Below are 24,273 nucleotides of genomic sequence, written 5' to 3'. Positions count from 1 at the left end.
ATTCTTAGTAAAACCATAGTCCCCTAAAACATTACCTTTTACTACTAAAGGGTCGTAATGGCTGCTGCTGCTGCGTGTGTGTGTGTGTGTGTGTGTGTGTGTGTGTGTGTGTGTGTGTGTGTGTGTGTGTGTGTGTGTGTGTGTGTGTGTGTGTGTGTGTGTGTGTGTGTGTGTGTGTGTGTGTGTGTGTGTCTAGGTCCATCATTACCACATCAACATCCACCACGATCTTAATCTTAGCCTATACAAGATATAGGTATGTTTTAAATAAAAGTAGTATGGGTAATGCATAAACGTTTCTATTTCTATTTATACAGCCAGCACACATGGTGCAACACAACAACACCATAGTCACATTATATTTACTGAACTTAAATGGTATTATTTTATTTCAATCAATAATTACCCCTTGTAACATAGCTTCTGTCTAAAATCAATATAATTGGATATTATAAAGTGATGCACAATGTTTTGTGTCTCTTTTTCGATTGTACCTTCCCAGGGCCCAGTTAAAACATACATGTAAATTATAAACAAAAAGTTCCGCAGGATCACATTTTGTTTTTAGTTGTCATTTGTAGGCCCTTCATGCTGTGTGGTATTCAGCTGTATACTGGCACAATGTCATTCAGTTAAATACATCTATAGAAGTCCTGTGTAAAAATCCCCCCTTTCCCCCATGTAGCCTACTAAAAGATTAATGTTCAAAGGTTCTTATGATTTAAGTATTTCAGGATTACAAACCACCATTTGTGTGCATGCTCTAGCGAGGAGTTATTCACGAGTGATGGGCAGACTGAGGCAAGCCATCAATTATATATAACTCCATCCCCTCTGAGGAAATCTACCTGTTTAAATAGATGCCGTGATTATTCGGCTTTTTGTATAATTGTGTGTATTTGAATGTGTGGATTCTATATTTCTTTCTTGAATAATTTGCAGTTTAGTTATCTGCTGCATATATATATATATATATCTATTTTTCCATATTGTCTCACTTATTCCATGACCTTTGTTGGCCTCCCTGTTTTTCCAGCATGCAGGAAGCTGTGTGAAAGGAGAAACAAAGTTATTTCCCATTGTTAGTTGCAACAAAATAAAATTCATCTGTGAAACGAGGCAACAATTCAACAATGACCTACTTAATTTAGCATGTTGGTGAGATGACTTAACTGCTGTTGCCACTTACTTTTCAGATAACCCCAGACCCAAAATGTAATACTTAAAGGGAACTTTGCAGGTTTTACACATAAAGGACTGTTTAGTCTGTGTGTTGCCGTTCTCAAAATTCACTTCACTTCACTTCCGGAACCAAAAACAAACTTCGAGTTACACGCTTTTGAAGAAAATTTGAATCAGGCAACAAGGCAGAGGAATGATTGTAAAAACCGTAGTATGCATAGTACTGTATGAGTGAACAAGTTGTGTCAAGTCCTTTGTGGCTCCAGAGAGAGCTGTGTGAAGTCTGATAAAAATGCCAGCACTTTGCATTGGAAATGACAACATCCGGTCATTTCTATTTTTTTGAGTAATTTTTTTATTGTTATAGGAAATATAAAATGAATATCAAAGCATACTTTTAAATATCTTGCATCCCCTTTTGACCAGGAAAAGGAAAAAACACTTGGTATGTCAATTGAAAATTTTGTATTTTAAAATGAAAATCAAATAACCATTTGTTTTTTAGTTTTTTAATACCTGTTTATGAAATGAAAATCGAATGACCAAAAGATACACTGACTGATCTGTAGCCTGTTTCACATCTCTGCTTGACGCGCGAGGCTACACCATCTGCTACTAGCATAGCACACTGGAATCTCTGACCGAATGCTTGGATTGAAAAATACTATGTTTCTTGTTGTGCTGCATCAAGATCCTTTTTTTAACGGTCCACTGTTCAACAATGTTACAGGAGTTCAACGCTAAGTCTGTGGAGTACTCTTTTTAACATACAGTATTTTGCAAAATGCATTTTATTTGTTTTCCCTCCACTTTTGCAATGCAACATCAGCTGCTTGCAGCAACTGCAGCATGATTACTGTGTTTCATAGTTTTGTTTAAATAGGCCTACTCACCGCACATGGTTAAGGTAAAGGACAGATTGTCATCTTGGTTACATTTAGAAAAAGTCCAAAGTAAGCCCGAGATACTGGTTTCATGAACATTGAACTGAAACCACAATGTTGCCTGAACTTAACCACGTGCTACTCATGATGCAAACCCTGGTCTATGGTGTCCTGCGCTTTGTACTTGTACATTAAAACCTATTCGTCAGAAGAGATAGGCTAAAGATAATGTCTGCAAGGCAGGGTCGCGAAAATAGGGTTTTTAACATATGAAGATCAATTAAGATCAGTTCAAATCAACGAGTGATTAAAATCAACAGTAGATTTATCTGTTCCTAACCACTTACACGCGCTTTATTACCCTATTTTTTACTATTCATGTCCACCTCCCTCAAAATAAATCAATCAATTGTAAAATATGCAAACTAAATGTTTCTAAGAGCAGGTGGATTGATATGTAATGCAAAAGCTGAGAGACGGTTTGTCCTGTCATCTGCTCTTCCAGTTTTTGCCATCTGTTTAGCTTTTCTCTTATTCTTTGCATGTGCACATGGACGCACACACATGCACACATGCGCACACACACACACACACACACACACACACTCAAGCACGTACAGATATGTGTGAAATATTAAACATTTACTCTGAAAAGAACATTTAAAGCCGATTTGCATTTACCATGTTCTGCAAGCAGTGTGGAGAAGATGAATTCTTAATCAGACAAACTGTTTAATCTCTCCTCTTGCTGTAACGTCCAACAAACAATAAATATTCTCTCTCCAAGCCGTCAGAGTAAAACTGCTCTCTGCTACCCCTAATTTAAATTCATGCACTGTGCATGTACATACAAGCAAATCATACAGTATTCAGAATGGAGAACAGAGGCATTAGCTCCTCTGATGTCTCTCGTGTTCTGCCAGGGGTTTTCCGGGAGGCATCTCAAATATTCACAAACATCCATCAATGCCTGAAAGGGTCAGAACCATGGTCACACAGAATCACACACATACACACGCTCGCAGGCAAAAACACACACACAAACGCATGCATACACATTCAATTACTTTTTTTTAATCACGTTTTTTTATTTATCTCTTCTCCGAGGCATGCAGAAGTATAATTCAAAGGTGTGTGTGTGTGTGTGCATGTGTGTGTGTGTGGGCATGTGTGTGTGTGTGTGTGAGGTTTGAGGGTTCTTGAAGAAGGTGCATTTGTGTGTGGGAGGGCCCTGCAGAATCTGATAATATGATCATGCTTAAGGTTTCAATCTGTAGTGCTCACAATATTGCTCTGCCCTCATGATTTCTCAGTTGTAAATATCGAAGAGCACGAAGGATGGATAACAAACGCAAGCAAAGTATCTAATCAGTGCTTTTTTTACATTAATGGAAACAAATGAGATGATGCTGGAGGGATTCATACGTTGTTGTTGAAAAGCAATGTTGTCTTTTCGTGCTTGTTAGCCTGGCCTCTTCTCACTCAGTGTCTAGTGAATATGGCCAAGAGCACCTGCTGACTGCCATTACCCAAGACCTCATTCACTGGCATTTGGACCAAAAGAAACCCCTTCAGCGTGTGCACTACACACACACACACACACACACACACACACACACACACACACACACACACACACACACACACACACACACACACACACACACACACACACACACACACACACACACTTGCATATACAAACTCATACCGCAACAACAAACACATTTCCATCCACAGGGTATTCAGAGTGGGAGGGGTCAAGTGTATACAGTCTATGGTGCAAACCAGCATAGGTATTACATCAGACGTGAAATATCTATAAACACTGATGTCCCTACACACACACACACACACACACACACACACACACACACACACACACACACACACACACACACACACACACACACACACACACACACACACACACACACACACACACATCCTCAAATTAATTGAAGAGGCTAACTTTTTTTTCTTCTGGCAGACCTTTGCAATCATTTTGTCAACCTGTGCCCTTTAAATTGATCTTCATCCTATAATCAAATTCTGCTCTAAGACAGAGAGAGAGAGAGAGAGAGAGAGAGAGAGAGAGAGAGACAGAGACAGACAGAGAGACAGAGAGAGAGAGAGAGAGAGAGAGAGAGAGAGAAAGACAGAGAGACAGAGAGAGAGATATGACAGTGAAAAAGCTTACATAGTAACCTTTTATTCTATATCACGAGATTTACCGTGTAATTCCATTGTTCTTACCAGTTCTTACTGGTATTTAAATGTACAGTGGTGGAAAACAAGAAAAAATAAATAAATGATACTCTATAAGAATATTTGTACCCCGTAGGTATACACACACACACACACTTATTCTGCATGTGTTGACCTACTGCTTTACTCGTGTGAGGAGAAGTAGGAATGAGGTGATTACAGCAGCCTCTGCTGGTGCACAGTACAACTAAAGCACTTCCTCACCATTCACTGCTTCAAAGCCCTCAGCTTTTTACTCTTTACTCACCTCCACCACTGCTTTCTCTCTCCCCATACATAATCAACTCTTCTTTTAAAAGACTGGGGGCATGCACAGCCCAGTGTTTATTATGCTATATGCAGCACTTCCTGGCAATCAAAATGACAATCTGAATAGAAGGACAAATCAACAAAAAAAAAAACAGGGAGAAGAGCGACATGATTATGACATATTTGTGATCTACCCAGAGGCTCTACATATCCTATAAGTGATATATCGTTGTGAACTGTATCGTTCTCACCTGTCTGTCGTCTGCATCTGACCTTAAAGTGTGAGTTTCCTGTTTCTGTTCGTTTTTGACAGTTGAGTCTTTGGAGAGTGTCTGTGGGCAGAAATAAGGAAATAAGAGTCATCTTGTATAGTTGTGTGAGTGTGTGAGTGTGTGGGTGGTGGATGTATACATGGACCAGTTATGGAGCATGTCATTGTGTTTTATTTGCCAGAGCCTCTCATTATCAGACCTTCTTCCGTTTTTGATGACATGCAGTTGCTTTAATGTTTGGCTCAATATTTATATTTCCCACGCTGATCTGTAAACACTTCCTGAAATAATCAATTGTATCAAGGAGCTCAAAACTATGAGTTAATGTCAATTCTATTTTTTTAAGCAAATTCCAATATTTTAAATACAATCTGTTTAAATGCAGCACGATGTAAGTTGATGATAAGTATATGAAAAGCTTCTGCTTAATCGAGTACATACAAATTAAAAATAAATTATTAATGCATTCATGTAAAATGTAATTTTCTATTGTAAAAGGATGAAATTATACATAATAGTGATCAAATAAAACATGAAACACACCTATTTACTTTTAAAATGTCACATTTTTACTACTGAGAGGGCACTTTTTGTTACTTTGGAGGAGAATGAATCATTATGACTTTAAGGCCCTGCACACCCACACAGGAGTTTTCAGTTATATTATATATTGTATATTAGACCTTATATTCCAAAATAGCAGGAGCAACACAGCGAACAGGAGAGTCAGGGTGCTTTTCCTACAGTGACATGTCGAAACGTCTTCTTAGACAGTGCCTGTGTCTGACGGTCTTTTGATGCTTACGGTTTGTGGTTTTCACACTTATAGTGCAGTAGTACAATATTTGTTGTATTATATCACATTGAACAAGATCAAAGCCTGCTTATAAAGAACTGGTTATAATGGTTATACAAGCATCACCAAACATGATGAATGTGAAACTCACTCTTCTATCTATAGGGTCACTATGTGGCTAAAATGTGTTCAGCACTATGCAGGAGTAGTTTTCCTGCAGTTGAACATTGCACATTTATGTGCATTTTACATTTCATTTTATTACATGACCTTCAAGAAGGAGCAAGTTTCAATTCTCAATTCCAAGTGTATGACATCCAACCTTATACACGCGACGCAACTTACCGCAAAAGGAACGACATGCGCATTGGTTCTGAGCAGCCAAATCAACTAACTAACTAGCAACAAACCACTTCCTCTTCTTTGTGCCTCCTCCGCAAATATATCTCCGAGCTGATGTTGAAGTTTCAGTCTGTGTCTGATGGTCATTATGTTCAACCGGGACCAAGCAGCTCTGCTCTCCATTCAACTATATGTTATGGGTCAGGTCTTTGCAGGTACAGTGGACATTTGTGGTTGTGATGCATGCTTTTCTGTTGATTCATTTCATTTTTATTTATTTCATTTTATACTGACTGATTGTTTCCCCTCAATGTTAGAGATTCTTTCACAGACAGATGAGCACAGGAATATGCTGGTGTCCAGGGGAGACCCCGTCATCCTCATTTGCAACATATCAAAGACAAATGCAACGCAAATCATCTGGACCAAAGGCAGATCTTTTTTTGCTCATCTAGTCTCAGACAATAAGACTGTTTCAAATTTCACCTCTCACAAAATAGACATAAACTTACCTTCAAAGCTGAATATTTCTAATGTTCAGCATGACGATGCAGGACTCTATAAATGTGATATAACTGACAGACAAGGTAGATGGACTATCAAGTGGAATTTAACAGTGTCTGGGGAACCTCAAGGTATGTAGGGCACAAAACAGGACTAATCATCTATACATACCATAGTGTATTTTAAAGCTCAAACTGCATGCTGCTTATATTAATTCACATCTGATTTTGCAGATACAAGCAAAGAAATCAGTCCATTGCGGTCTTTTCTATACATACTTACAGCTGTAACTGGATTGCTACTATGTGTCTTCACTTCAGCTGTCTGCCTCCACAGGTGAGTGATACCTTTAAGCTTTCAGTTTGTACAAATTGATTTGACTCTTCTCGCTGCAGAGCAGTTTTATGTACTGGGAACTTAGGTTGATTTTAGTATAGAGCTAAATCCCAGATATTGTGTGTGTCGGCATTAAAAGTGTCAGTTAACCTAAATTGCAAATAAATGATAATTTCTGACTCACTCCTATGTATCATCCTACCTCTTGGGCCCGTTATTCATAGACATGGTGTCTCTTTATATTTGTATGCTGATGATAAGCAGATGTTCCTGTCTGTTAGATCCACAGACCCTGGAATGTCAAAACAGAGATCCTTGTCGTAGGGTCCCAGCACTTAGCAGAACACATTCTGCCTACGACTGGTCCCCTATTGGACAACATCAAGCCTGTTGCAAGTAATCTTGGTGTCTGGATTGACAGTTTGAGTGGCACACCACAAAGCTGGTGCAATCATGTTTTTATTATCTTAAAATATTTCAAAAATATGATCCAACTTAACTTTTAAAGACACTGAGACAATTTTACATACCTTCATCTCATCACGCCTGGATTACTGCAACAGCCTCTTTACTTGCTTGAACCAAAAATCTATGACTCCAGACTGTACAGAACTTGGCTGCCAGGCCTTTAACTAGAACCAATACGTGATCACATTGCTCCTGTTTTAGCCTCTGACTCAGCTCCCAGTATGTTTCAGAATATATTTTGAGATTTTACTGATCACTTTTAAGGCTCTTTATGGCTTCGCACCCTGCTATATCTCTGACCTTCTAGTACACGTCGGTACATGCTTTGAGATCCTCGCACAAAGGTTTTTCATTTGTTCTAGGGGCCCGGCGGAAAACTAAACATACTTCTATCGGAGGGACTTTCCTGATTTTATTTGAGCTTGAGCCTCCTTTTTTTTTAATGTATTTTACTTCTTTTTAAAACATTTTTTCCTTTTCTTACATAGGGCCTACTGTACACTGTACAGGTCTTTATACACCAAATAGTTTTTCATTTGTTTTCTTTAAAACCCTGATGATTTTATGACCTGTTTTATATTTCTTCTTAGTGAAGCACAAAAGTGAAATAAATAAAATGTATTATTATTATTAATATTACTAATTATCACCTTGTCATAGAGTTAGTCTTGGTTTTATATGTCCAGGTCTGCATTTTAGCTCCATTAAAATAAAAAATAGGACTGGACGCGCTCAACTCATGTAGACACTTAGAAAACTTTGAATGCTGGGTGCTGGATCCTAAAAGTGAATAATCATAGATAAAGTTACTAGGACAGCACTCCAATTTGACAGTTTATTGCCACACAACGGACGTTTCGGTCAGCGCCCTTCCTCAGCGTGTGCACAGGCAATTACAAACAATACTCCACACACAGGTGGGTTTAACTATACAACCCAAACTGCACAGGTGGAGTAAATCATCCACAACTAGCCCTTCAATCCCAACGGAGAGAGCCACAACCAATCCAGATCAGACCCTGATCTGAGGAAGGGCGCTGCCAAGGAACGTCCGTTATGTGGCAATAAACTATCAAATTAGAGTGCTGCCCTAGTAGCTTTATTTAAGCTCCATTCAAATAAAATAAAAGTTAAATGGAATTTTCTTTGTGATGCTCGTGGCATTGGTCCATGAGCATGAGGTGTAATTTACTCATAATAGTTCAACTGTAGATTTTGATACATTTAACCTTAATCTAAAAAAAAAAAAAAAAAAAAAAAAAAAAAAAAAGAAATGTAAAAAACAATTTGGATAACGTGTTTTTGACTTTTTTTGGGGGTTAGGCACTTTGTGACCCCAAAATCCTGGCTAGGGCCGTGGTTGCTACAGAGCCTAGTCTGTAGTTAGCCTACCTGTACACATACATGAGCTTTGATGTATATATCTATAGTGCAGCTACATGCACAGAAACTGTATGAATGTTTTGATGTCACTAAAGATTCATGCAAACAGAATAATTATAAAGACTTGACAGTTGATGCAATGGGCGTTGACAAACTATTGCTTAAGTACCGTGGTAAAGTTGGTTTTATATTGGACGTTGGATATTCGACACATTCGAAAAATCTATTATGCAGCTTGCCCTTTCAACCTATTCATGTCAAACCACTTGTGATGAACTCAGCTAACCACCCTACACATTGCACAAAGCTTCGTTTTTCAAAAAACCCCAAATAAAATTTTTTAAATATTTTTTTATGTAAATAAATGCTTTGAATCTATTATGCGGCCTGACCTTTTGACCTATTCAGGTCAAACCACTTGTGATGAACTCAGCTAACCACCCTACACATTGCACAAAGCTTCTTTTTTCAAAAAAAACATCCTTTAATTTTTTAAATATTTTTTAATGTAAATAAATGCCAGAAATCTATTATGCGGCCTGACCTTTTGACCTATTCAGGTCAAACCACTTGTGATGAACTCAGCTAAGTCCCCTACACATTGCACAAAGCTTATTTTTAAAAAAGAAACATCCTTTAATTTTTTTTATATTTTTTATGTAAAAAAATGCTTTAAATCTATTATGCGGCCTGTCCTTTTGACCTATTCAAGTCAAACCACTTGTGATGAACTCAGCTAACCATCACAAGTGGTTTAACCTGAATAGGTCAAAAGGACAGGCTGTATAATAGAATTAAAGCATTCTTTACATAAAAAATATATTTAAAAAATTAAAGGATGAGTTTTTGAAAAAGAAGCTTTGTGCAATGTGTAGGGTGGTTAGCTGAGTTCATCACAAGTGGTTTGACCTGAATAGGTTGAAAGCGTAAGCTGCATAATAGATTTTTCCCTGTGTCGAATATCCAACGTCCAATATAAAACCAACTTTACCACGGTTGCTTAAGTTAAAGCATTCGCAACAAAAGCTGTATTGTCATACATAAGCATGACCAAATGTTAGTGAATGTAACCCTATACTTTTAATCACTACAATAAAAAAAGATTGCAAAAAAAAGGTGTTTACAAAGTTTACAGGAGTCAGTTACGACATAACAATACTCCTGTGGATCTTTATGTTACAAAAATACAAACCGAGCAGAATGTCTGCACAAAGGTAAATTCATGAAGAGATCATTTACCTTTGCTGCATTTGTCATTGATGGCCAGCTTGTATTTGTGTGCAGTTCTATCCAGGAGCACAGTAACCTAATAATGTCATACAGTATATAATGTATTACTCACATCTGAGTACTCCTTCCACAACCAGGGCTGGACTGGCCATCTGGCATACCGGGCATTTTCCCGGTGGGCCGACGGACTTTTGGGCCGAATCGCCGATATAAATAGGCCTTTTTTTATTTTTTGGCCGGGCCGGCCCATAAAGAACTCACAGCGGCCCATTGGTTAATTTTCTTTATTGGCACTGGCCTGACCCAATGAAATCCAGGAACCCCCTTCCTCACTCCGGGCCGCAAATTTACGAATCCCACTATGGCCACGCCTCCCGGCCCTGAGACGTGAGCTGTAATAGTTATGCTGGAAGTTTAGCATTCACGTTATAATGGACAAACGACCACCAAGTGCAAGGGAGGTGCAGAGAAATTAGAGGAGAAAAAGATTAAGAATCTACAGGCGGATTCCTCAAAAATTTCGGACATGTTTGGGTCTGTAGTAGCTGCTTCAACATCAGCATTACCTGAAGTAGAGGAGGAGAGGTGGCTGGCTATAGAAGCAGAAACAACGATGTCAGGGAAGATGGCGAGGAGGAGGCGAGTGAGGAAAAGATGGAAGAGAGAGTAGATGACGATGTGGTAAGGAGTAGGCAAATCAACACAGACTCTCAGGAAGGGAGGTGTGTGTGTGTGTGTGTGTGTGTGTGTGTGTGTGTGTGTGTGTGTGTGTGTGTGTGTGTGTGTGTGTGTGTGTGTGTGTGTGTGTGTGTGTGTGTTTGTGCGCGCTCACGCGCGAGTGTGTCACGTAATAACGACAACAAGCAGTTTGGCTGTAACATTAAAGTTAGTGGCTGTCAGGTAACCTAACAGCTTAAGCTTACATTGAAAATGCTAGCGGTTAGCTTGTTGGGTAGCTGAAAAGTCTGTGGATCTATAAAATCAGTGATGATACAAGCATCAGTGTTCCTTGAATGGCTTAATTAGCTTCTCTTGTATTGGTGCTCTTTTCCAGGGCATATACTACTCTCAGCTTTTTTGTAGCTTTTAGGAAGGGTTATAGTTATGGTTATTGTATTTAGCAGACACGTGTGTCCAAAGCGACAAAATATGAATCTTACAATAGTTAAAATTAACAGTAAACTGTTTTTAAAGTTGCTAAGCCAATATTAAGCAAAATAGTAATAATAAAAATAATGACAATACAATATCAATAATAAAAAATTATAAAAATACCATAAATATGCAAATCATAACTCTAAGAATGAATGAATTATTTAAGTGTAAGATCAACAGATAAGTCTTGAGTCCCCTCTTGAAGGATCCAAAATGATCACATGAACGCTGAACACTAGGCAACTCATTTAATGGGACGCACGCATATTTTAAGAGGACTGTCTGCAGGGAATTTGTCTGACCAATCACGGGGGGTGTGGGCCGCCTGGCCCAAAAATGCCAGGGCCGATTTTTTGTCCCAGTCCAGCCCTGTCCACAACTGTTTGTGAATTAATTGCCATCATGAGACTTTCAGTGTGTCTTTCTTGTGTTTAACTTTTGAAGTTTATCACTGCAGAAAACTCGGGGCCAGGACACCAAACCAGAACCCAGTCCAGGAGCAGTTTGATCTTCAGTCGGAAGGAGAGGTCAGAGGGACTTTCTCATCTTTAACACTCTCACGTGTCTCTTCTTTTTTATTCATTCTCGGAAACAGCAATTAACTTTATTTTTTACTTCCTATTTCTGTAGGTGGGTGTCCCTCAGCCGCAGGGTGTCACAGACAGTAGGGCAAATTACAAACACGGGAGTCAGTACACGGAGAGACTCAACTCAATCTACGGTCTCTGAGCTGACAATGCATTTAAATGAAAGTTAAACAAGAGACATGGACAATCAGAGGAAGGACAACTGGGTCCCTGATGCCTTTGGCTCATCTAACATTAACACATTAAAACCAGAGCTGTCACTTTAGGGATTTTTTTTTACTTTTACTTTACTTACCTTACATGGTACTCTGTGTATTTTAATATGTTGTTATGTATAAGTTGGTTTTATGAGTAGTATGCTGTGTTGAATGTTTTCACGTCTGTCAATGTTAGTTGTAATGACAATAAAGGTATCTCAACTCAACAGGCTTCCATTGGGTTCTGTGCCCACTACTGTTCTGTGAGGGAATTACAGGGGGTATTTTAAATTACAATAAATTGCATTTCAGAGACTACAGTCAAGTATAGTTTTATGTTCAATTATTCCAGTGGAGGACATCTCTGAGTGTGTGTTGCTCTGCTGTAAAGTAACAGTTCTTGTTCTTGTAATAGTGTCAAAGTCTCTTGTGATCAAAACAGTGAAGTACTCCAAAGTAGAAGCTGTTGACTCCTCTGGGGGAATGCATATGTAATCCACTGAGCAACAGCTCCTTTATTAGGTCAGGTTATAATGCTTCTTATAAGCATCAAACAGTGTATGACATGTTCTGAAAGTACACTCAGCAGCAGGGTCACACTGTGTGGCTAAAGTGATTTTCAACACTATCCAGAGGTGCTTTTCCTACATGCATTTTAATGATTACTAATTAAATAATTTTTACGGTATATTTATTTTTATTTTCAACATGCTCTAAATGTACACTTAGCAGAATGGTCACACACCTTAGTTTAGAGCAGCTAAACAGCAGCTAACCACTTCCTTTCCCCTGCGCCTCCTCCACAAATACATGTAAAAGCTGATGTTGAAGTTTCAGTCTTTATCTGAAGGCCATTATGTTCAGCCTACACCAAGCAGCTCTGCTCTCCATTCAAGTATTAATTATGTGCCATGTCTCTGCAGGTACAGTGGACATTTGTTTGTTTGATTGTTTGTTTGAGATGCAAGCTTATAGATTCAATTACAGATTTCATTTTATATTGATTGATTGTTTCCCTCAATGTTAGAGATTCTTTCAGGGACAGATGAGCACAGGAATATGCTGGTGTCCAGGGGAGACCCCGTCATCCTCACTTGCAACATATCAAAGACAAATGCAACGCAAATCAGCTGGACCAAAGGCAGATCTGTTTTTTATTATAATTTCTTACACAAAAAGATGGTTTCAAATTTCACCTCTCACAAAATAGACGTAAACTTACCTTCAAAGCTGAATATTTCTAATGTTTAGCATGACGATGCAGGACTCTATAGGTGTGATATAATTGACAAAAAAGGTACATGGACTATCAAGTGGAATTGGGGAACCTGAAGGTATGTAGGGCAAAAAACAAGGCTAATCATACTGTACATTTTAAGTCTCAAACTGCATGCTACTTAAACGAATTCACATCTGACATCTTTTCTATACATACTCACAGCTGTAACTGGATTTGTTCTGTGTCTTCATTCTAGCTGTCTGCCTCTACAGGTGAGTGATAGTTTTCATTTAGTGCTGTGTGTGCAAATTGTAGCTAATTGTCATTATAAAAGTGATATCTTGTATTTGCTTTATTTTAAAAACAGTTGAAACTAATTCATGTGCCTTTTCTTCATCTTTGCTGGTAATGACTTCCTCCCCCCTCCCCCATTTGTCGTTGTTGTGTATCCGAAGTGTAAGCTAGTTGCTTTGTTACACATTTATGTATTTTCTACAAAATATATTTCACACAGTATACTATTGTTTATCCACTTTTAATAATAAATTGCATAAATGAATGGATTACTGAGGCATAGAGACCCTTTCTATGGCAGAAACATTTTGACTTGTCAAAGTAGGAAGCTAAGTTTAGTTAAGGATATCTCTATTCCATCATGGCCCAGTAAGACATGTCAGTGACACACAATACCAGAGCCCTGGAGCTGGCTCACCTAAATGGAGTTCAGCCATCATTAATGTTATTCATTTCACCTCTGCTTCGACAAGTCAAAAGGTCTGCCGTGATAAGGGTCTATTGTTGCCACCATGACAAAAATGTTTTTTTAGTTTATAATTTTCTCCTTTTAACAAGATACTTTACAAGTTATACTGTAACAAGATTTTATTCATTTTATAACTACACATTTTATAAATGTGTCATATTATTCCGTCATTTTCTCATTATTAGAATATATCCCTTTACTGTTGGAATGGGAATATTTTAGCCATATGAAACACAGATTTTAACCAAGAGATTGTTTTTCATCTTGACTACTGTAGGTCAGTACAGCTTGATAAGAGAGGCGAGTAGAGTCAGAGGCAGAAGAGCCTGCAGTGGAAAAAAAGGGAGACAAACTCACAGTGGGAGGAGATAAGAAATTAGAGAAAGAAATCTGAGAGATGAAGAACAGGGTGAGAAAGATACAACAAAAATATTTATTAATTTAACTTTTTTTTAAAGTAAGCGCTGTAGTATAACTAGCAGGAGACAAGTTATAATTGTGGTAAGTTTGGAGACATTACCTTATTTAATCATTAAATTAATAAATATTTAGTTGTATCTCTTTTCGGTGTTGTAATTTGTAGACGGCCCTAAGCACCCTTACTGCCAGTAGTAGCAGCAGCAGCAGCAGAGACGAGAAGCCAACAGTTATTTACATAAACTTCTGGTGTACTTACAAACTTTCCAATCCATCGTTTTATGAGTGCATAACCTATTTGTACTAGTGTAGAAGTTTGGTATCATTTCGGGCATTTTTACGAAATACAAACCTGGATCCATTAGCCTCTGCGCTAAGCTATTCAGCTGATAACGCTACTCTACACTAACTCTCCCAATGTTCGACCCAGGTGAAAAAAAGCTTCTGGGGAGTTGTTTGGCTCGAGGTCATGGTGCAAAGGACCCTAGGGTGAAATTACTCCAAACCATCACTTTAAGTAAAGGAGTAGATCTCAAATAAAAGCACCAATCTAATTATCAACTTTGTCTCATGTAATAATGTGTCTGAAACAATTGGAATGTTATGAGTGGTCTCATTACTGGTCACAATTTTATCTCTGCAGAAAAAGCTGGACCCAGACCCCAAACCAGGACCAAGAAAGCAGGGCCCTGAGCTATGCCCAGTTTTCTGTTCAGTTTGGAAGAGAGGTTAGAAGAACTTTGTTGTTACTCAAATTATTTTGTTCTCATGTCTCACAAAGAATTTCTCAGCATTATCTCCTAATGGACACCCTGCAGCCAATCAGAATCGAGTATTCCCCCAGACCATGGTATAAGTAAGGGTAAATGCCTGACGAGGTGTCCACTGTCAGGTATTAATGGACGACAGCGAGGCGTGAACCGTCCGACGCCGAAGTTGCCTCCGCCGAAGTATGTTGAACAACAAGACAAGCTAGCTTTCCAGCCACGTCATTGTCCCCAAAACAATATAACGACTTTTACAAATAATTTTATCCGCGATGTGTAACGTTACTGTCAGCTGCAGTGGCGCAGCCTGAAGCAGCGACCTGAACAGTGAACGGGATGTGCGATAACGTTATTCGCTGTGAAACAAAGCCAGTCCACAGGGGCAGTATAACTTACTTATTGCAGCCTGTGTGTTTTAGCGCCATCCTGTGGTGTTCAGAGGACGAAATAATAAATCCACATTTCCTTTTTGATTTAATGTAGCGCATTCATTTAGAACAGTAAACAGACAGTTTCAGAACTCCTTTAGTAGGTGTCCTACATCACTTTTTAATGGACACCCTGTATCCAATCAGAATCGAGTATTCACCCAGACCATGGTAGCCTATAAAGTGAGTTAACTTCCCCTTTCTGTCCATACAGAAGGTGGCTCCTCCTGCTCCATCCCAAAGTTGTGCACAATACACAACACAGCCCAGACAGAGGGAGTCGGTTCATCTAGAGGCTCAATTCAATCCTGCCAAGCATGAAGTTCAGTATAAAGGTGAATAGGAAACAAGAGATGTGTTGAACAGAAGAGAGACGACACATTTGATGATGGCGACTGCCCCCCTTGGTGACCCATGTTAAAAAAATAAATTTAAAAAAAACACTGCAAAGGTGCCTTCTTGGAAGCCCCTATGGCAGATAAGACATGATAAAGTGACCTACGGTGGCCTTAAAATTGAGATAACAATGTGCAGCCGCCGTATGCTGGTGCCCTTTATATTTTTTCACCCCTGCCCCGCAGACAGCCTGAGTCCACCGCTGTCATGTTTATAACTTCTGTATTTTATAATTATTACTTACTATCTTATACATAGAGAACATATTTTATTTATGAGTTACATGGTTTGTTGTAACTCATCAGATTCTGTCTGGCCAAAGCAAACACTCACATCAGATATAGCCTTTTTACTCTTTTGCTTTATTTTGATAGCTGTTACCAAACATGAAGCTACCATAGTATTCAGACAGACAGGGTCACACATTTTCAGAGCTGTGACTCTGATGTATCAATGCTTTCAAGCCTTCAATTATGTGACACTAGAGGGCAAGATTAAAATCTGATTTCTAAATGAATGTATGGATCTTATAGCATACAGAGAAGTCACAGATTCAAAATACTTTACTATTGACCAAAGACATACAGCAGTAAAGGTCAAATGTGTGTTTCTGTTTCTGATGGTCGTGTTCAGCTTACATGTTTATTATATTTGATTTGATGCTTTTTGGCTGATTTCTTTTGTGCTATGATAATATATGTAACAGTGTTAAGTGGCCAGCAGATGGTGATAAAGTTTGTTATAAATGTTCCACAATGCCACCGTTATGTCACATTATAGCCACAAGGATAACTTGTAAAGCCCTAATTTGTTAAAATAAATGTGTTTTTAAAGACTAAAGACAACCTGTTTTTTAGGCTTTACATTTTTGAGGTGGATAAGGTATGTATGATTTGCTAAATTGTAGGTTTATGGTTGTTAGGAAAAGAAGGAAATTGGGACAAAGCTTAAAATCAAGATGTAGACACTGGAGTCAGCTTCCCTCAGGATGCGGTTAAGACAGAGAAAATAGAGAAGCGTGCAGGATGGGTCAAAAGGACATGATAACAACTGAAATCACAGGCTGAATAAAAGCAGAAATTATATAAATAATGAGCACATTTGTATTTACACTGTATGTTTTAATGAGGGCAATTGTTTTTGAAATATCTTTCTAACATATGTCAACTCTCCCTCTGTGGACAAAAGGCCAAGACAGGAAGAAAACATACTTATTGTACTTTACTATTATTATCATCTTGTCATAGAGTTAGTCTTGGTTTTATATGTCCAGGTCTGCGTTTTAGCTCCATTCAAATAAAAAATAGGACTGGACGCGCTAAACTCATGTAGACAAAACTTTGAATGCCACACAACGGACGTTTCGGTCAGCGCCCTTCCTCAGCGTGTGCACAGGCAATTACAAACAATACTCCACACACAGGTGGGTTTAACTAAACAACCCAAACTGCACAGGTGGAGTAAATCATCCACAACTAGCCCTTCAATCCCAACGGAGGGAGCCACAACCAATCCAGATCAGGCCCTGATCTGAGGAAGGGCGCTGCCAGGAACGTCCGTTGTGTGGCAATAAACTATCAAATTAGAGTGCTGCCCTAGCTTTATTTAAGCTCCATTCAAATAAAATAAAAGGTAAATGGAATTTTCTTTGTGATGTTCGTGGCATTGGTCCATGAGCAATGCATTGGACCCATAGCTCTGATTTAAGCATTCAATTGTAAGCTTGTGGTGAGATTGTTTTGTCAATTAAAATATAACATTTAAAAAAATAAACAAACACCTTTGTGTCTGTTTAAATTCAATATAATTAAATCAAACTACTATTTGGCCAAAACATTCTAAATTAGAAAACAACAAGGACTGAGTATTAATATACGTATGTATACAATATATTTAGGGAATATAAACATTAACCTTTTGACCTTTTTCTTTTGCTTTAACAAAACATATCAAACTGCTCAATGCATCAGTGTTGAATAAAAAGCTTTGCCTATACAAGATATACTCTAAGGTTAGAGATATTTCACAAAATAAATCAGGAAATATCTAATCAAAGAATAAGTCAAAAAGCCTTAAGATCTGACAAAGCTTTCAACACTGACTTTTGATGCACTTTTCAATACTCTGTGCTACGGACATTTTGATTAAGGATTGAAGTTTGAGATTTGATACCCAGCCATGTAATTATCAGTATTTCTCCACCATCAGTTTCATGCCTGGCAGTGTTTCCAAACATTTAGACCTTAATGCTGGGAAATGAAATTTACATATTTCAACATAAAATATGAATATAAATAAGCAAAAGAAAAAACAAATGTGAAAACTCAAAACAATTTGGATAACGTGTTTTTGACTTTGGTGGATGCGGCACTCGTGACCTAAAATCCTGGCTAGGGCCGTGGTTACTACAGAGCCTAGTCTGTAGTTAGCCTACCTGTACACGTGCATGAGCTTTGATGTATATATCTATAGTGCAGCTACATGCACAGAGACTGTATGAATGTTTTGATGTCACTAAAGATTCATGCAAACAGAATAATTATAAAGACTTGACAGTTGATGCAATGGGCGTTGACAAACTATTGCTTAAGTTAAAGCATTCCCAACAAAAGCTGTATTGTCATACATAAGCACGACAAAATGTTAGTGAATGTAACCCTATAATTGTAATCAATACAATAAAAAACAATTGCAAAAACACGTGTTTAGAAAGTTTACAGGAGTCAGTTATGACATAACAATACTCCTGTGGATCTTTATGTTACAAAAATACAAACCGAGCAGAATGTCTCCACAAAGGTAAATTCACTTTGAAGAGACACATCATTTACCTTTGCTGCATTTGTCATTGATGGCCAGCTTGTATTTGTGTGCAGTTCTATCCAGGAGCACAGTAACCTAATAATGTCATACAGTATATAATGTATTACTCACATCTGAGTACTCCTTCCACAACTGTTTGTGAATTAATTGCCATCATGAGACTTTCAGTGTGTCTTTCTTGTGTTTAACTTTTGAAGTTTATCACTGCAGAAAACTCGGGGCCAGGACACCAAACCAGAACCCAGTCCAGAAGCAGTTTGATCTTCAGTCGGAAGGAGAGGTCAGAGGGACTTTCTCATCTTTAACACTCTCACTTGTCTCTTCTTATTCATTCATTCTCGGAGACAACGATGAACTTTATTTTTTACTTCCTGTCCCTCAGCCGCAGGGTGTCACAGACAGTAGGGCAAATTACAAACACAGGAGTCAGTACACGGAGAGACTCAACTCAATCTACGGTCTCTGAGCTGACAAGGCATTTAAATGAAAGTTAAACAAGAGACATGGACAATCAGAGGAAGGACAACTGGGTCCCTGATGCCTTTGGCTCATCTAACATTAACACATTAAAACCAGAGCTGTCACTTTAGGGATTTTTTTTTACTTGTGAATTCATGGTACTCTGTGTATTTTAATATGTTGTTATGTATAAGTTGGTTTTATGAGTAGTATGCTGTGTTGAATGTTTTCACGTCTGTCAATGTTAGTTGTAATGACAATAAAGGTATCTCAACTCAACAGGCTTCCATTGGGTTCTGTGCCCACTACTGTTCTGTGAGGGAATTACAGGGGGTATTTTAAATTACAATAAATTGCATTTCAGAGTGTAAGTGCTGTTAAATATGTGCTGTGTTTATGATGCATAATTAATGCAAAATTCATAGTAAATTTATAGTTTATATTCAGTCTCATACAGTAAATAAATAGGAAATGTGAAATGTAAAGGTTAAAATGAATGTGATGTAATAGTTAGATTTAAGTCCGTTGTGTTTTGTTTCTCTCGGAACTAAAGTTCTCTGTTTTGGTTTCCGCTGCTGCGGAATTTGTCAATGGACAAAAGGAAACCTAAGGTGTGCACGTTACGGCGCTCTGCTAATTAAGTTGGAGTTTCACTGTTGTCGGAGGTCAAAACGAACTGTGAAGGATTTTCCTAGGATTTAAGAACCTCTTTTCAGGACAAGCAGCCAACGAGGTATTTTATCTTATATGTGAAACTTTGTTTATATTCTCGCCAAGCGGAATTTGTACTTGTCTTCGGTAATGTATAATTAATTGGACGTGCTTACTGTGTTCATTCATGTAGTTCTCACGGCGTGATGTGGATGCATTAAGGACAGAAGAGCAAAGCAATAAACGCCCGTTCCAAAGAACCAACCTGTGTCTGTGTTGTCGTGAAGAGAGCTACAGTGAGAACTCGCCTGCTCAACACGGGTAGGAGAGACTACGCGACCGCCGCCGCAGTACCGACTCATCCAGCAGATCAGATAAGCGATCCCATGACGTGGTTACCATAGCGAATGCAAGCAACGGTGAATAGACTGTGTTGAAAGCGCAACCTTTCAAGCTGAAGCCAAGAAGCGCTCCACCAGTCAAGTTAAAGTGGTGAGAAGTGGTTCAACTTGGAAATTGCAACTAAGGACTCAGCTCTATTAACTTTGCATTACAGTGCCTAGGCTACATGTTTTGGGGATATATCTATTGTGCTGTGGTTTCTGGCCGTTACATGCTACAAGGTAAATGAGAATTTAACTCCATAAGGGAGTGAATAAGTTTGAGTATTAAAGTGAAAGACAAGAATATAAGTTTGAATCAAGATTTTAAATGTTGTGCTTAATGGAGAGTAATGCCAACCAAGTCTAAAGAGCACAGTGATACATTAATTCATTCATTTCTAAGCTCACTGATTAAGGTGTACAAGGTGTTTATCTGCGCCAAAGTAATGTCTTATTTTAATATATTTTGAAATTGAAGTCAACTTGAAGTGTAGCTAAGTTCTGATACATTCTGATACAGTTTATTGATGCAATATTGAAGTTTAAGTTTAAAAATTAGGCTACTCATTTAGTCTTCACACAGTTAAGGAATTCATATTGCCTTAACCTTCCTAGTATCCCACATTTAGGCTTACTGTAGCTCACATTCACACAGCCTAATATAAATCTAACTCAATAATTACACACACCATAGCCATACTGAAAAATGTGCACTGAGACCTGCGAGCACAGACCTGCCGGAAAAACATCCCCTGCTCAAACCCGGAAAGTTACAGATACGAGTCTACAAAAGAAGTGGAAAGAATACGAAGAAGTGAAAGAACCCGAAACATAACAGAGAAAGGAAAAGAACTTCAAGAAGAAAGGCTGAAGAGAGTACAGCGTCGGTACAGAATCATCCATGAGAAATGGAAGTATCATGCAAGAATAGGCAAGGAGATATTGACTGATGCGGCCTCTGAGGAAGAATTAAATGAACTGATTGAGAACATAAAAGGAACGTGTTCTGATGTACAGGCCATTTATGAAGAGTTACGTCAAATGCAAACTCCCGAACCAAGCCAGCGACGCAGAGTTGACCTGTGCATATCTCTTTCAGGATTCATCATTCAAAGGGCAGAAAGACAACTTAAAGGGCATACTGCAGATGAGGAGGATGAACCTTGGCCCGATGTCGGCTCCATCCTAGACTCAACAGATTCTTTATCAAAGTCACGCTCCCGTCATTCAAAATGTGGATCTACTCGCTCTAGCATTCACTCAGTCAGAAGAAACGAAGCTGCAGCTGAAGCGCTGCGCATCCAAGGAAGTTTTGGCAGTGTTGGATGAACAAGAAAGGGAAGAGACAGAGCTTCAAAGGCTAGAAGCCGAAGGTAGACAGCTCCTGGCACAATTTGAATCTGAGAACCTAGTTAGAAAACAGGCGATGCAAGACAAGCGTAGAAAGCTTGAACGCCTAGAGGAAATTAAGAAGCTGAATGCCGCAAACGCTCGAATAAAGGTCTACGATCAAGTCGAAGGAAGCATTGAGCCAACTGACTTTCTGCATGAAGTTGAACCAGCAGGAGAACTTCAAGTTCTTAACTCCACAAGTTCCCCAGTCATTCCTCAACCACTGCCAGTCACAACACAAGCCCTCCATGCCTTAAGTCCCTCCTTTATTCCTCAACACCTACCAGTTACAAGTCAAGCTCCTGGTTCTCAAAGTCCACAATTTGTGCCACAAGCCCTACCAACTTCAATGTCCATGCCACACGGGCAGAATAGCTCTGATCTGGTCAACATGCTTGCAGAAGCCATAAGTTCAAATCATCTCCCAACACCAGAGCCTGCAGTATTCACTGGAGATCCTTTGAAGTTCAAAGACTGGCGCTTATCCTTTCAAACATTAATAGACAGGAAAAACATTCGAAGAATGAAAAACTGTATTACCTAAGAAAGTACTTAGGGGGGCCGCTATGAAAGCTGTTGAAGGATTTTTCCTCCTAGGTACTGGTGCGGCATATGACTCAGCCTGGCAGCTGTTGGAAAAACGTTTCGGAGATCCATTCATAATTGGGAAGTCCTTCAGAGACAAGCTGCACGGATGGCCAAAAGTAAGCTCTAAGAATGGTTGTGAGCTAAGGGACTTTGCAGACTTTCTCAAGAGCTGCGAAGCTGCAATGCCCCACATTAAGTCACTGGATGTTCTTAATGACTGCAACGAGAGTCAAAAAATTCTGCTGAAGTTGCCGGATTGGCTGGTATCCAGTTGGAACCGCAAAGCCATGGAAGCCAGACAAGCAACTTCTGAGTACCCTCCATTCAAAGTGTTTGTAGACTTTATATCGAAGGAAGCCGATCTCGCTTGTGATCCTATTTCCTCAATGCAAGCTCTTAAGAGTATAGAAAGCGAGAAACCAAAGCAACTGCGAAGTCAAACCATTCAAGCAAAGACACTGTCCACAAACACAACTCAAAGCAACATCTCATTATGCATCTTCTGCAAAAGAACAGGAGACCCCTCCGTTATGCAGGAAGTTTGTTGAAAGGATGGTTCAAGATCGTGTTAAGTTTGTGCAAGCAGAAAAACTTTGCTTTGGATGTTTGAAGACTGGTCATCACTCAAAAATGTGTGATAACAAAAGCACATGTGAAATATGTCAGAAGAGACATCCAACATGTTTGCATGATGACAAATTCAAGCAAAATCAAAGGTCAACACCCCCAAAAGGAGACGACAACTCAAAGGAAGGAACAGATACCAAAGAAATAGCTGCAACAGCAACTACCAACAGAGTTGTACAAGAAGGCCCAAACGTACAGACGTCCTCAATCATACCAGTCTGGGTTTCGTCCACAAAACAGCCAGATCAAGAAGTTCTAGGCTACGCACTCTTAGACACGAGGGGATACAACTTTCATCCTAGATGAAGTGGCCCAAGAGCTCAACACAAATAAAGAGAGTGTTAGTTTGCGTTTTCTCAATGTCTTCAAGATCGACAGTTATACCATGCCAGAAACTGACAAATCTACAAGTGAGAGGATACAACTTAGAGAAAAGGATCCCATTGCCACCACTTTTCACACGAGTTTATTCCTGCTGACAGATTGCACATCCCAACCGCTGAAACGGCTCTAAAATGGCCTCATCTGAAGCAACTGGCAGACAAGATCCCACCACCGCTGGACTGTGAAGTAGGTCTGCTGATAGGCTATAATTGTCATCAAGCCCTTCTTCCAAGAGAGATCCTTTGTGGTGAAGAAAATCTTCCATTTGCACAGCGAACTGATCTCCGGCTGGAGCATTGTCGGATGCTCCGAATCCAGCAAGTGATTACGGCGACGCAATAGGAACCAGTCACAGAATCATAGTGCGACAAGTGACACCTTCGCATTACAACCATTCATTCAGCTGAAGAAAGAAGTTCACTTTGTCTGCAAAACTCGAGTCAAAGAAATCAACCCAACAGACATAATCAAGGTCCTTGAATCTGACTTCACAGATCACACTACAGATGATAACCCAGTTTCTCAGGAAGACCTTCTCTTCTTAGCTTAAAAGAAGAAGGCGCAAGGCAGAAAGAAGACGGCCATTATGAGCTCCCGCTTCCCTTCAAGAGCGGACAAACCTAATCTACCAGACAACAGACAATGTGCAGTTCATAGGCTCACCTCATTAGAGCGACGACTGAGGAGAAATAAGCAGTACTACGAGGATTATGTCCATTTCATGAATGACATAATAACCCGAGGAGATGCTGAGAAGGTTCCACAGCCCGAACTCAATAACCAACCAGCATGGTACATTCCGCACCACGGAGTTTACCACCCCCACAAACCAGGGAAGATCCGTGTGGTTTTCGACTGTTCTGCACGCTACCAAGAAACTTCCCTAAATGATCATCTCTTGACCGGGCCAGACTTAACTAACACATTAGTCGGAGTGTTATGTCGATTTAGGAAAGGTCCAGTCGCCATAATGTGTGACGTTGAGAAGATGTTTCACCAGTTTCATGTTGCAAAGAAACATCAAGACTACCTAAGGTTTCTCTGGTGGGACAAAGGTGATCTGGACTCCAACCCGTCAGTGTACAGAATGAGGGTGCACCTGTTTGGGGCAGCTTCATCCCCT

The 24,273-nt window shown here is 39.2% G+C and overlaps 1 protein-coding gene and 3 long non-coding RNA genes across 5 annotated transcripts; 3 read left to right on the top strand and 1 right to left on the bottom strand.

Annotated features, from left to right (window-relative positions):
- Positions 1-170: 170 nt before the first annotated feature.
- LOC120570225 lies at positions 171-10,120 on the bottom strand. Its single transcript, XR_005641033.1, has 3 exons — positions 10,027-10,120; positions 4,835-4,915; positions 171-1,047 (listed from the first exon to the last, which is right to left on the bottom strand). It is a non-coding gene; the product is annotated as an uncharacterized LOC120570225 (long non-coding RNA).
- LOC120570223 lies at positions 5,909-12,077 on the top strand. 2 transcript variants are annotated; one of them, XM_039818461.1, is made up of 6 exons: positions 5,909-6,208; positions 6,311-6,628; positions 6,731-6,833; positions 7,115-7,229; positions 11,527-11,596; positions 11,700-12,077. In XM_039818461.1, exons 2-6 carry the CDS (start codon positions 6,585-6,587, stop codon positions 11,824-11,826), a joined length of 459 nt encoding a protein of 152 aa, XP_039674395.1. In that variant the 5' UTR covers positions 5,909-6,208; positions 6,311-6,584; the 3' UTR covers positions 11,827-12,077. The 2 variants fall into 2 exon arrangements, with proteins under 2 accessions (XP_039674395.1, XP_039674394.1); XM_039818460.1 differs by lacking the exon at positions 7,115-7,229 and having other exon boundaries at positions 5,910-6,208.
- Positions 12,078-17,355: 5,278 nt separating this feature from the next.
- On the top strand, positions 17,356-19,401 carry LOC120569252. Its single transcript, XR_005640852.1, has 2 exons — positions 17,356-17,475; positions 18,877-19,401. It is a non-coding gene; the product is annotated as an uncharacterized LOC120569252 (long non-coding RNA).
- Positions 19,402-19,507: 106 nt separating this feature from the next.
- LOC120569251 lies at positions 19,508-20,036 on the top strand. The gene is made up of 2 exons (XR_005640851.1): positions 19,508-19,858; positions 19,970-20,036. It is a non-coding gene; the product is annotated as an uncharacterized LOC120569251 (long non-coding RNA).
- The last annotated feature ends 4,237 nt before the right edge of the window (positions 20,037-24,273 follow it).

This window comes from Perca fluviatilis, chromosome 12 (genome assembly GCF_010015445.1).
Source record: "Perca fluviatilis chromosome 12, GENO_Pfluv_1.0, whole genome shotgun sequence".
Taxonomy (NCBI): Eukaryota; Metazoa; Chordata; class Actinopteri; order Perciformes; family Percidae; genus Perca; species Perca fluviatilis.
This window is presented reverse-complemented; position numbering and strand designations above follow the sequence as displayed.

What these genes read in the sequence shown, in the direction of transcription:
- LOC120570223 (XM_039818460.1), top strand. Translation starts at nt 6,133, where the DNA reads ATGGTCATTATGTTCAACCGGGACCAAGCAGCTCTGCTCTCCATTCAA. An exon ending in AGTGTCTGGGGAACCTCAAG is followed by an intron (nt 6,629 to 6,730) that starts GTATGTAGGGCA and finishes CTGATTTTGCAG; the next exon opens with ATACAAGCAAAGAAATCAGT. An exon ending in TCAGCTGTCTGCCTCCACAG is followed by an intron (nt 6,834 to 11,526) that starts GTGAGTGATACC and finishes TTATCACTGCAG; the next exon opens with AAAACTCGGGGCCAGGACAC.